Source organism: Erpetoichthys calabaricus, chromosome 11 (genome assembly GCF_900747795.2).
Source record: "Erpetoichthys calabaricus chromosome 11, fErpCal1.3, whole genome shotgun sequence".
In the NCBI taxonomy this organism is placed as follows: Eukaryota; Metazoa; Chordata; class Cladistia; order Polypteriformes; family Polypteridae; genus Erpetoichthys; species Erpetoichthys calabaricus.
The window spans coordinates 157,442,373-157,455,728 of NC_041404.2; the positions used below are offsets into that span (position 1 = coordinate 157,442,373).

General features: G+C 40.0%; 1 protein-coding gene across 3 annotated transcripts in view; it reads right to left on the reverse strand.

The window, feature by feature from the left end:
* The window catches only part of slc29a4a (solute carrier family 29 member 4a), a 138,510-nt gene that overhangs the window by 38,449 nt on the left and 86,705 nt on the right, over positions 1–13,356 (reverse strand). For all 3 annotated transcript variants that reach the window (XM_051933767.1, XM_051933766.1, XM_028814406.2), the window contains exons 3-5: positions 9,267–9,398; positions 3,935–4,048; positions 2,140–2,268 (exon numbers count right to left, since the gene is read on the reverse strand). In XM_051933767.1, the coding sequence (XP_051789727.1) occupies positions 2,140–2,268; positions 3,935–4,048; positions 9,267–9,398 (375 nt within the window). The remainder of the gene's footprint in view (positions 1–2,139; positions 2,269–3,934; positions 4,049–9,266; positions 9,399–13,356) is intronic.

Genomic DNA, 13,356 nt, shown 5'->3' on the forward strand with positions numbered 1-13,356 from the left:
TTCCTGATGGCTTCAGATCCCTTTCTCTCATAACTCTGAAAGCGAACCCCTAAAAGGTAAAAATAGTGAGAACCTAACATAATGAATGAGGAGCTGAAGGATAGCAGATGAAGAAGAGGCACAGTGAAGAATGGCAGCCCAGAGGATAACCTTCAGTTCTTTCTGTGAACCCGCTTACTCCAACCTATCCAGGGACCCAATACCACATGGGAGGGAAGCTGACAAATTTACTAATAATATCTGAATTGAATAAGATGAAATAACGTATGTTAATGTTATATAATGTAGTGAGAAGTCAAGCAAAATGACACCTTTAATTGGTTAATTAAAAAGATTACAATATGCAGGCTTTTGAGGCAACTCAAGATGTAATCAAATGTTAGTATAATGAAAATTTGGTACTGAAGTCAATAAAATAATTAAAACTAAAAAGAATAGTAATAGGCCAAATTAAACTCTGGGGAGTGTCTTATCACACTGAACTCAGAAAGCACAAAAACAATAAAATTGACTCCAATGGGAGTTCATAGTTGTTCATCCATCCATTTTCCAACCTGCTGAATCCAAACACAGGGTCACGGGGGTCTGCTGGAGCCAATCCCAGCCAACACAGGGTACAAGGCAGGAACCAATCTCGGGCAGGGTGCCAACCCACTGCAGGACACACACAAACACACCCACACACCAAGCACACACTAGGGCCAATTTAGAATCGCCAATCCACCTAACTAGCATGTCTTTGGACTGTGGGAGGAAACCGGAGTGCTGGAGGAAACCCACGCAGACACGGGGAGAACATGCAAACTCCACACAGGGAGGGCCCGGGAAGCGAACCCGGGTCCCCAGGTCTCCCAACTGAGAGGCAGCAGCGCTACCCACTGCGCCACCGTGCCGCCCACATAGTTGTTCATAATTTGATAATAATAGGGAACATTTTTATTATTTTAACATAAAAAAGATGATCTATCTATCTAGCTATCTATCTAGCTATCTATAAATATTTGAAGAAAGCAAGTGAATACAAATGGTATTAACTCTCTTGTTCAGGGCCTCCTGGTGCTTAAGCCTATACCAAGGACCAACCCAGACAGGACGCCAGCCCCTCACAGGGTGTACTAACTTCTAACTTTAACCCATTCAGTGTCATGGCGGCAGATGCCAGCAGTATTTGGTGCAAGGCAGGAATAAATGAATGGGAAGTCACTCTCACACACAGCCAAAGTGGACAATTTAGAGTAGCTCAATTAACAGGCGAGACAGGCGGCATCGGCATTTACGCGGCCGGGATACCAGCTGCATGGAGGACTGGGGGAGGGAGCATCTGTGAGGCACTACGTCCCCTGGGACACTAGAGGGCAGCTGTCCTGGGCAGCTGTGGCACTGCAGATTCCTGCAGGGCACACTGGGACTTGGAGTTTGGTACAGCACCATTGGGTTCCGGGGGGCTGCACAGGGAAGCTGTAGAGCCCTACAGTGGACTTCTACCACTCTTGGGAGTGATTCCAGGTAATACTGATGAGCCACCTGGAGCACTCCCAGGAGCTGAGTTACAGGAGCTGCCTCACTCCATTCGAAGAGCCAGAGTCGGGAGGAAGTGGAGGCAGAGAAAAGAAAGAAAGAAAGAAAGAAAGAAAGAAAGAAAGAAAGAAAGAAAGAAAGAAAGAAAGAAAGAAAGAAAGAAAGAAAGAAAGAAAGAAAGAAAGAAAGAAAGAAAGAAAGAAAGAAAGAAAAGGACTGTGCTTTTGTCTTGTGGACATTGTGCTCTTGTGGGGAGCAAGGAAAGCGCTTCCCCGCCTATAAATAAAGGTGTGCTGTGTGGCAATTAGTGTCCTGCCTGTCTGGGACGGGGTTAGGGAGGCTGTATGCGCTCCAGTGGTCCACACAGGACATTCACATCTTTCAGATGGGTCCCACATAATTGCACAAACAACTGCATTAACGTCTTCTTAATGAAACAGTAATGTAAAATTTTAAAAAATCACTACATTATCATAAGACATCCAGGACTTGCAATGCAGGCCCCACTCAATTATTATTTGTATTATTCAGTTGGCTCAAATGAAGACCCCGCCACCCCCAATGTCTCTCCTTCTGTCTCCCAGACTAATGGTTATGATGCTGTTCCATCGTATACAGTACCAGTGCACCCGAAAGCCACAACTCCCACTGCCACCAGATTGATTGCATAGGCCTGCTTCATGGTGAACTGCTCCAGCCAGACATCACAGACACTCACAAACAGTAAGGGTCCAAGGGCGAAGAGATAACCTGAGGGAAAGAAACAGAAAAGAGCATCAGGAATCTGTCACATACACTCAGGCTGTTTTCTTCTGTGCTATAGTAAGCGCCTTTCCTTTAACGCAGCCCGTCAAGCGGGAAAATGAGTAATCCTGCTCTACTGCTCTCCCCCTGGAAGATGCTGCACAGCTGTTTCACGGTTGTCACTGAGATTTTCAGCCAAATGAGGATTAATTACACTAAGCAGACTTTCCAGATGAAACTGTGATTGCACAGCAACTTGCCATTTCGATGGCCCCCCTGCAAGAGGAATTGGCAGATGCCAGGTTGTTCACAAAGGCATACAAACACCAGAAGATTGTAACCCTACTACAGAAGGGCTTCTTGACTTCCTTCACTGTTAAACACCCACAAAGCCCTGAAGTTTAACTCTCCGTGATGAAAGGACAATGTAGATAGATAGATAGATAGATAGATAGATAGATAGATAGATAGATAGATAGATAGATAGATAGATAGATAGATAGATAGATAGATAGATAGATAGATAGATAGATAGATAGATAGATAGATAGATAGATAGATAGATAAGAAAGTCACTTTTGATAGATAGATAGATAGATAGATAGATAGATAGATAGATAGATAGATAGATAGATAGATAGATAGATAGATAGATAGATAGATAGATAGATAGATAGATAGATAGATAGATAGATAGATAAGAAAGTCACTATTTAATAGATAGATAGATAGATAGATAGATAGATAGATAGATAGATAGATAGATAGATAGATAGATAGATAGATAGATAGATAGATAAGAAAGTAGATAGATAGATAGATAGATAGATAGATAGATAGATAGATAGATAGATAGATAGATAGATAGATAGATAGATAGATAGATAGATAGATAGATAGATAGATGTACAATCAAAAAGCAGATAAATGGGTAGGTAGATGATAGCTGTGAAAGGCACATTATAATCAATAGCTAGAGGTCAATGGTGAATCTCCAGTTAAGCCAAGCATACAATCTCTGGGTTGGGAGAGGAAAACTAAAATATACCCAGGCACAAGGAAAGCATGCAAATTCCACAAATACCATGCCCAGGCTGGAATTTGAACTTAGGTCTTTGAAGCTGGAAGTAAGCCATGCTAAACACAACACTGGCAAAGGAGGCAGTGCCTCAGAATAAAAAAAAAAACACTGCAGCTGAGTCAGTAGGCTGCCCCTTGATTTGCCACTTGTGCCAGCCTGCCTAGGCATTATGCTAATGTGTTAATCAGCCTGCTCATCTCTATCTCTAGACCAGCCTCCTCGCTCCCTCCCTCATAGTCGAATGCTGTAAACACTTGTTTAGACACTGCAGCAAATGCAGGCGCCCTAGAGAAGGAAGGTGGCTCCCATCCAACAGCACAGATTTCTTTAGCGGCAGCAAAAGACTGCCATATTTCTCCCTGAGGAGAGAGTAAAGGCAGAAGAGTGGATGCCCTCTTACTTTAAATAAGTAGGCATGCCAGGATACTGTCAATGCCAATATGGCGCCAGCTGCCAGTCACATGACATGGGGTTGTATTGTTATTTTTATTATGAAAATCCAGTAAATGCACTCATCACTGATTGAGCTCCACATGGTGTCACATTACAAGATGAGCTCCTCCTCACTGCAGGTCTATCGTTCTTACTCACCAACAGTAATTCGAGTGTGAAGGCTCAGCATTTCAACCAAAGCATTGTTCAGAATGACAGCGACCAGTGCCACTAGAATGTAGGTCAGGCTCATGTCAAACACAATGGAGGTACCTGCAGAGAAATGAGACAAGCAAACACATTACAAATCTCCACTAACCCCAGGCCTGGCACTGTCTGTGTTGCTTTAAAACTGAAGTTTGATATTTATCAAGCCAAATTTATATTTTTGTCATCATGGAAAACATTACATGAATACTCCACCCAAAATATTTTTTATTTGTTACTTATCCTATGATGTTTGTAGTGATGGCCAAGAAAATGTTCAATCGCAAGTTTTTGTGGATAACAGGCATTACAAAGATTCTGATAGAAGAGGACCAAATGGTGGCCAATGCTGGACAACAGCAAGAAATATCGAAAACGTCCATGAAAGAAAATCTTTCGTTACTTGGGGCGCATCATCGATGTGTCAAATCATCCAGCTGTATACTCCAACATGCAAAATGGATGCATTTTTTGGTTAAATATTGTTAAATAAATACTGCCTTAAAATGAAAGTAGTGCATAAACAGAAAGCCCCTTCACATGGGGTTGCACTTTGGAGTTGAAGACCTACCTCTCCTCCTCATTCATTAGTCAGGAGTCCTGTCTTCAGTTCAAAAGCATAGTCCTGTGTGTAAAGGCTTCCTGTGTGGGCTCTACTTTTATTTTCTGGAGTGATTTATTAAACAATATTTTAGCAGAAAAAGGCATACGTTTTCCACGTCATATGCATTCAATTGAATGTCTTGACATGTGTATTATATCACACAAGTAACATGTGATTTTTTTCTTGGACATTTTTGATTTTGGGAAAATAAATACTGCATATACCATGAGTGAGAAAAAAATATCATTGATCTGAACAATCCTAAACATATTTTTATGATCAGCAGTATTAATTAATATTCTATGGGTTTCCACAAAAGAAAAATAATAAAGCATGCATCTGTTTAATGACTTTGGAACTGAAGGATTCTCTAAATGGCCTTTGTTTTTTTTTTCCTTAGACATTTTGAAAAAGTTGACATTTTTTAGCAATATCCCACAATACCATCTTTGTTTTGCTATGGGCACCAGCATTGTACAGTAATTGTGCTGGTAGTTTCAATTACAAAAGTGTTAAGGTTTGGTTTCTGTTTCTATTTTTTCTAAATTTGTTCCCATGGATTCCTGAGATCTAAGACTCATTTTAGAGATTTTTGAGGCTCCCGAATATGAATTTGATGTTTATTTTTAGAAATTCCAATCACTTAAGAGTTTTCAAATTTTCTGGACTGTTTTCTTCACCATTTTGAATTTTTTCATGATCATTCATTTGGTTCCCATCATTAGAACCACTTGACGCATTGCTAGGGCCGAGTCCTTGGAGGTTGTGACTTTCAGGTAACAACGCAACAGCATACAAGCTTATTCTGGAATTCACTTCCATATCTGAGTTGCAGATACCAAACCCTTTTTCAAAACGCTTTTTCTAAAAAGATTCTTTTCTTACTTTTTGTTATGAATTCTAAACCATGATTTTTGTCTCGTGTCTTGGCTTTGATGCTTGTTTTTCTGATCTTCCAGTTTTCAGCATTTTTACTTTTTATTGGTCTACTTTCAACCACAGTTTGAGCACAGATACAACAGATAGTACCCAGAATTCCCCAGAATGAGCAATGCTTATGACTTCACCAAAGCAACTGTATAAAAGTTTCTGGAGCATCTGAGATTACGGATAAATCCTTGTATTAGTGCCCAAATGGTTTTTTTATTATTGTCTTAATAATTTAGAAATTAGTTCTGGTTACAGGTACTTTGAGTTAGCAACTAAATCTGTCTTGATGACAGATCAGCTTGACGTTTGGCTTTGAACTTGCTTGTTCCTGGCTAAGTTTCATATCCTGGTTATTATGATTTAAAATATAATATTGTATCTCTCTAAGTTAGTAAACTTGTCGTTTAATGCAGTGGGTCTCTAACTCAATCCTCCGGACCCCAGGTGACTGAATGTTTTTGTTCCACTTGTGGCAATCAACTTTTGTTACCCGTCCTATTACACTTGCTGAACAAACAGGCCCTGGCCTAATATTACTCAATTATGTTTACCTCTTTTGTAAGTTGCCTTGGTTAAAAATGTCTGCCAAGTAAATAATTATACAGTAAATGGAAATGAAAAAAAACTTCTGTGTTTAATTGGAATCCTGGCCTAATTAAGCTGGCTGCTATTTCACAATTTCTATGTGTTGGAGGTCAATGTAGAAATAAAAAAACTACATTTGGTATATTTTTATTGGCATGTGCCATGCGTTTATGTATGTTACACGGGGATACTTTACATCAGGGGTGGGCAAAGTCATTCCTGGAGGGCCGCAGTGACCACGGGTTTTTGTTCCAACCCAGTTGGTTAATTAGAAAACAATCCTTGCCAATAATTACATTTCATGGCTTGTTGGTGCTTTATCTCTGCTATGTCAAGTCATTCTCATATCCTAGATTTTTTTTTCCATTCTAAGGATATCATCCAAATACTTTGAAGTGTAAAACGGACGGGTAATTCTCAATCCTTCACTTTTTTCTCTTCTCTTTCCTTCCAAGTATTTAATTAAACCAAATAGTGCATGATAAATACACACAGGTGTAAAGGGTAACAAGCAAAATGGAGAACTGCTGGTTTCTTTTTTCATTTGCATCTTATCGTTAATAAGGAGCAATTAAAAACCGAGAATGCAGCTGTTTAAGACTTAAATAAGCAATAAGGGTTCAAAATCTTAACGAGGGAGATAACTAAAATGAAGTAGAGCAATAAGTGCTTCTTATTAAGTAATTGGGTTGGAACAAAAACCTGCAGCCACTGCGGCCCTCCAGGAATGACTTTGCCCACCCCTGCTTTACATTGTCATTGCCTGCTTTTCTCGGTGTTCACTGGTCTACAAAAAAATATTTTTTGTTTGCTACTGGGAACTGGGAAATAATCCTCTATGAAGTTTTTTACACTGATTTCATATATGAAATCGGAATTAAGCTAGCATATCAGATTTTTCAGATACACATCATTGCCGTTTAGACACCTTTGAATATCAATATAATATATCAACACAATATCTAGAGTTTGAACTTTGTCCCACCAAAATTGTTTAAATGTGTTTATTCTGAAATCATGAGATGTTTAGAAAAACATCTAAAACATGTTTATGTCAATTTACCTCAATATAAAAGCGAGGTCAGCGTACTCAAAATTGTCTGAGGCAATTGCTTTTGCACTTGTACTGCACATCCGTCTCTCTTTGCATGAACCAACAGTAGTCACCCATCATGCTTGGAATGAATTTTCCCCGATGTCAGTTTTCCATCATCTTTATATCTTGATGAAATCTTTCCCCGTGCTCATCTTTGACATCGTTTAGATATGGTGGAAAAAAGTCGAGAGGAGAATGTAAAAATGCATCTTCAGTGACATTCTGCCTCCCGTAAACTAATATACTGTCAGCATATTCTCCACAAGCTCAGCATAATTCTTTGCTTTGTGACTGTTAAGAAAATTCTGGACAGCCTGCACGAATGAGGGTGCTGATTCAATGGGCTTCAGTTTCATTTTGAACTCATCGTCAAGCATCAGTTCATGGATTTCAGGGCCAACAAAAACACCTTCCTTAATTTTGACTTCACTTTTCTCGAGACCAAACTTATTTCTTAAATGCTGAAACGCATCGCCTTTACTGTCCAGTCACCCTAGTTGCCCAAGACCTGGAACATCATAACTAAAAGATGGGACGTGCTGGACGAAAATGGTTTTCAGATTTGGAGTCAGCAAGTGAAATTTGTTAAAGTAAGGTGAAAGAATCCCAGTAGCAAAATGCTTGTTGACCAGTGTTACTTAATCCATTAGCACATTAGTGGGGTCTGACATTGAAGTAGCTCCAGCAATTCATCATTCAGGGTTGTTTGCCCTGCTCTGCTCTGCTCCTTGTTAATTGTCATTATTAGGATTCAATTAAGAGAGAAAACCACACAGAATAAAAGTAAATTAATTGGAAAATAACAACACTATTTAAGTATTTAAAGTTATAGCAAAGAAATACCAACATTTATGAAAGGCATATAAATGTAAAAGTCAATAGGTGCACACAACATGGCAAAATGGATGTGAAGCCTTAAAAACACCCAGAAACTCAGCCTCACGACAGGCAGCCTGACACCAAACTCTTCAGGCAAGCTTTGGGCTACACAGGCCCAAAATGAGGAACTGGCTTTCAAACTACCCCAAAATGCTTTTCAAGGTAGAGGAACCATCAACACCTCTGGCTTGAGTGACAAGTATACAGGCAGGGATTTGTTTTCTAGTTCACAAAAGAAGAACAAAACTGGAAAAGGGCAAAATACGGGGAAAAGGATTTGCTTAGTAAAAAAAAAACAGGTCCTATCTGAATTCATAAGACAAAATCTAGAAAAACAGAAGCAAAAAATCCATAAACTAGAAAATACAACACAAAATTCACTCTTGGAATGATAATCAGTGAATCACTGCTGGCACTTTCACCTCAATAGAAAGACTGAAGGGGGGACCCAACAGCAGTGACATCAGTGTGGTACCACCTCTTGAAAGTTCCACTGGCAAAACGCATGGAATTAAAGCAAAGAACATAAAAACACTAATATATACAACCTAAATCATAATTATATATATTCTAAAAAAATACATAATTACAATAAACACATGAACAATACTTTTAAAACAATAACAAAAAGGAAAATACACACAAGTCAGGGGATAAGCTGAGGCTGAAACATAACAACACTGCTGTGAATGTCATCTAAGAGAAGAGAAAAAAACAACCAGCTAATTCAATGAGATCAGTTTGAAGGAAATGACAAAGTGATTGTAAAACTGGGGGAACAAAAACCTGAAGCCACATAGGGTTCTAGGGCCGAGGCTGAAAAGCATGGCTTTAAGGGTAAGGAGTGAAGGGTCCTAACAGCCAACAGCTGTGTGATGCTGGCTTGAAGAACATTATTAAAGGAAATACATCTGGAGAGACATCACCAAGACTGGCACCACAGACTGGCACAGTGGGCTTTACTCACAGTAGGAACCTTTTGTGGACCACACAATCCATCCTTGCGTTATCCTGTGTAAAATGCTTAGATCCGGTTATAGTAGCATAATACTCCCCGTGAAAGGCACTATAATTTTTTTACCTACAACCTAAATCTCACTGAGCAGTCGACTTATAAATAATGCATGTGATTATGATAATGAAAATAGTCCCCTGTGGCAGCACAGATTCTCTAAGGAGATGAACTTTACCTTCAAATTTATTATGCAAATAATCGACATCCGTAATGAAGCTGTTGTAAGGCAGCAGGAAACCCACTCCAGCCAGAAGCATTGCAAAATAAATCCCATGGTAACGGTCCTCAGGTTCAGGGTCTTCAAATGCTAGCAAGAAAGAGAATGGAAAGTTAGGAGGATTTACAAATTAAACATCAAAGAAGTGCAGAGTGCAGCGTGAGCATTTAGATGCACCATCGTGTCTCTCTTGAGGGCCTCTTAATGGATGAAGTCCAGGCTCACTTGAATTGCCAGGTAATCCCTGTCATGGTACATGTTTAAATGTCCACATGGCTTTGATCCTCGTAATGAGTGGGAGAAGGTGTCTGACCATGCAGAATGTCAGTGTTTGTCACTTCACTCTATTTCATTTGACTTGATGAGGGGAGCCATGACAACACACCTAGCAGGTTGGACCAGTTCACCCTATCCCGAGAAAGAGACTTCATTTCCTCTGGGAGTATTTCCGGATATTTTTATGCCGCTTAAAAGATGGTATCATCCCTGGAGAGGTGGCATAGTGGTGCAGTGGAAACTGTGCTGCTTCACTGGATTGTCTGTGTGACACTGGAATATTCTTAGAATCTTTGTGGGATTTACTCCTGCTGTTCTAATTTCCCTCCCACATCTCAAACACACATACTAGTTAGGTTAGTTGGTGATTATTGACGCAGTAAAAATGTTTCTATTTACACAAGCAGACCTTGTGATTGACCATTGCACTGTCCAGAGCTGTTTCGGTCACAGAAACCCTAATTTACAGCAGCCATACCACATGCACTTCAAAACATGTCATCCACCTGAAGCTAAGCTAAGAACTTGGATGGGAGCCCAACCAGAAAAACCTTGGGTTGCTGCTAGAAGAGGTGTTGTTGAAGCCCGCAAGGGGCGCTTACCCTGTGGTTTGAATGTGGATTTCAATGCCCCAGTGCAGTGATGGGGACACTGTGCTGTAAAAATAATGCCATCCTTCAGATGAGATATAAAACCAAGGTCCTGATTCTCTGTGGTCATTAAAGATCTCTGAGCATCGTTCATAAAAAGCAAGGTGTTTCCCAATGTCCTGGCTAAATTGTCCACTATGGCCCTGACATTCTGGACCCTAATCATTCCCTGTCTCTAACTGGCTCTCTATTTCTCACCCCTTCACCACCCTAACGGCTAATGTGTGGTGAGCATACTGGCTCAAAATGGCTACCATCATTCAGGTGGATGCTTCAAATTAGTGGTGGCTGAAGTGGCTCCCCACTCACTATGAAAAGCTCTTTGAGTACCTTGAAAAGCACTATATAAATGTAATGAATTATGATTATTATTAGTTAATGAGTATAAGTGGGTATAAGAATGTTGTCTAATCATTCCATCATGTCGTAGGTCTTCTCCAAGTGAGTCATGCTTGAGACAATTTCTACTGAAGATACTTGGGGGGCACATCCTCATCAAATATTCAAATCAATTCAGCAAGCTCTGCTCACTTCAGAGAAACAGCATTTATGATACTGTGTCTCCACCCTTGGGAATGGCAGCCACAATGTAAGGCAGAGGGTGACCCCAGTAGTCATGCATACTAATCTCATTTTAGCCACCCATGATTGAAATCAATACACAGAGCTTTGAGAATGAGGGTGTAGGAGGATCAATAAAGCAGAAACTTCACCGGAGGACTTAGCTCCAATGTTTTTGGACTGAAAGAAATGAAAAGCATCATTTATAAACCCTGTGACAGATTGTGGCCAGCGTCTTTACCTGCCGTGGACGCTTCCTTAAGGGAAGGATGGGGGGAGATGGCTTTTGAAGGGCACTGTCTCCCCCAAACTGCTATTTGGCAGCCCCACTGGGGTGTAACGGCCCCTCTGAGTCTGAGTTGACTTGGTATTGGTCTGCTCAGCACTGTTGGGTTCCAAGGATGCTGCCAGGGGAGCTGCGGGAACTGCAGAGCCCTACATTGGCTAGAGTAACTCCTGACCTCCCTACCGAGCTACCTGAGGTTTAAAAAGGAGCCAGCTATCTCAAAAAACGAGCCAGAGTCGCGTCGGAAAAGATGAAGCTTGTCAGTGGAAGCAGAAAAACTGAAGTAGGGAGAAAGGACTGTCCATTTGTGCTATTTGGTGCGGTGTTGAGCTGTGGGGAGCAGGGAAACAGAGCACTCCAGCTGAAAATAAACGTGTCTTGTGCTGGACTTGTGCCTCTCGGTCTGGTGTGTTCGGTGTTTGGGGAGCTCAACACCCCCTGGGTTCTGCAAGCTCAAACTAAATAAAGAGAAAACAGAAATTTTAGTGCTTGGCAATAATGGATATAATGAGGTTATTAGAAATAAACTTGATGCATTAGGATTAAAAGTCAAGATGGAGGTAAAGAATTTAGGGGTAACTATTGACTCTGACCTGAATTTTAAATCACATATTAATCAGATTACCAAGTCAGCATTTTTTCACTTAAGAAATATAGCAAAACTTATAACATTGCAAGATGCTGAAAAATTAGTTCACATTTTTGTTTTCAGTCAGCTAGATTACTGTAATGCACTCCTCTCAGGACTACCTAAAAATCCAAGCACATCACCCCAGTTTTGATGTCACTACACTGGATATCTGTGTCATTTAGAAATTACTTTAAAATACTGTTTATGGTTTACAAAGCCTTAAATAATCTCACTCCATCTTATATTTTGGAATGTCTTACACCTTACACTCCAAATCGTAACCGTAGATCTTCAAATGAGTGTCTGCTTAGAATTCGAAGAGCTAAACTTAAAAGAAGTGGTTAGGTGGCCTTCTGCTGTTATGCACCTAAAATCTGGAATAGCTTACCAATAGGAATTCGCCAGGCTAATACAGTGGAGCACTTTAAAAAACTGCTAACAACACATTACTTTAACATGGCTTTATCATAGCTTCATCTTAGTTAAATCCTGATGCTCTGCATATTCAATTAATTATCATTATTATTCATGGTGGCTCCAAAATCCATACTAACCCCTACTTTCTCTTCTGTTCTTTTTCCGGTTTTCTGTGGTGGCGACCTGCACCACCACCACCTAATCAAAGCACCGTGATGTCCTTACATTGATGGATTAAAGGCCAGAAGTCCACATGACCATCATCATCCAAATTCTTCCATGAGAACCCTGAATATAATGAAGACTGATTGAGGTCATTTGTGTTAGGTAGAATGCCTAGATGGGGCTGGGTGGTCTCGTGGCCTGGAACCCCTGCAGATTTTATTTTTGTCTCCAGCCGTCTGGAGTTTTTTTTTTTTTTTTTTTTTTTTTTTCTGTCCTCCCTGGCCATCGGACCTTATTTTTATTCTATGTTAATTAGTGTTCCCTAATTTTAATTATTTATTTTGTCTTTTTTCTCTTTCTTCATCATGTAAAGCACTCTGAGCTACATTGTTTGTATGAAAATGTGCTATTGAAATAAATGTTGTTGTTGTTGCAACCCTTACTAGACATATTGGAGTAGTCGCTTAAAAAAGGTAAATAGCCTGAGTACTGGAAAGTTGCAAATGTGAGTCCAGTCTTCAAGAAGGGAGACAAAATGGATCCTGGTAATTACAGATCTGTAAGTCTTCCTTCTGTGTCATGCAAAATTATGGAAACTATAGTAAAAAATAAATGAGAAAAGTATCTACAGTATATGTAAGTAAAATACAAAATAACAGCCAGCTTAAGTTTTTGAGAGGAAGATGTTGCCAAATGAAACTTTTAGATTTTTTTGAGCAAGCTATTAGAGTAGCTGACAAAAGCAAAGCATATGACATCATTTGCTAAGACTTTCAAAAAGTCTTTGACTCAACAGCAAAGATTGATTTTGAAACTAGAAGCCATTGGCATGAGAGGTAACCTACAAAACAGGATCTCAAGTTGGTTAACTGGCAGGAGACAAGGAGTAGAGTTAAGAGGAGAGTGAGGAGTGAGCGGAGTCCCTCAGGGGTCTGTCCATGAGCCATTACTTTTGCTGATTTATATTAATTACGTTAATTTTGGTGTAATTAGCAAACTTGTGAAATTCTCAGGTGATCCTAAAATTGGAGGAATGTCAGACTCTGAGGAGGCAGGAAAACA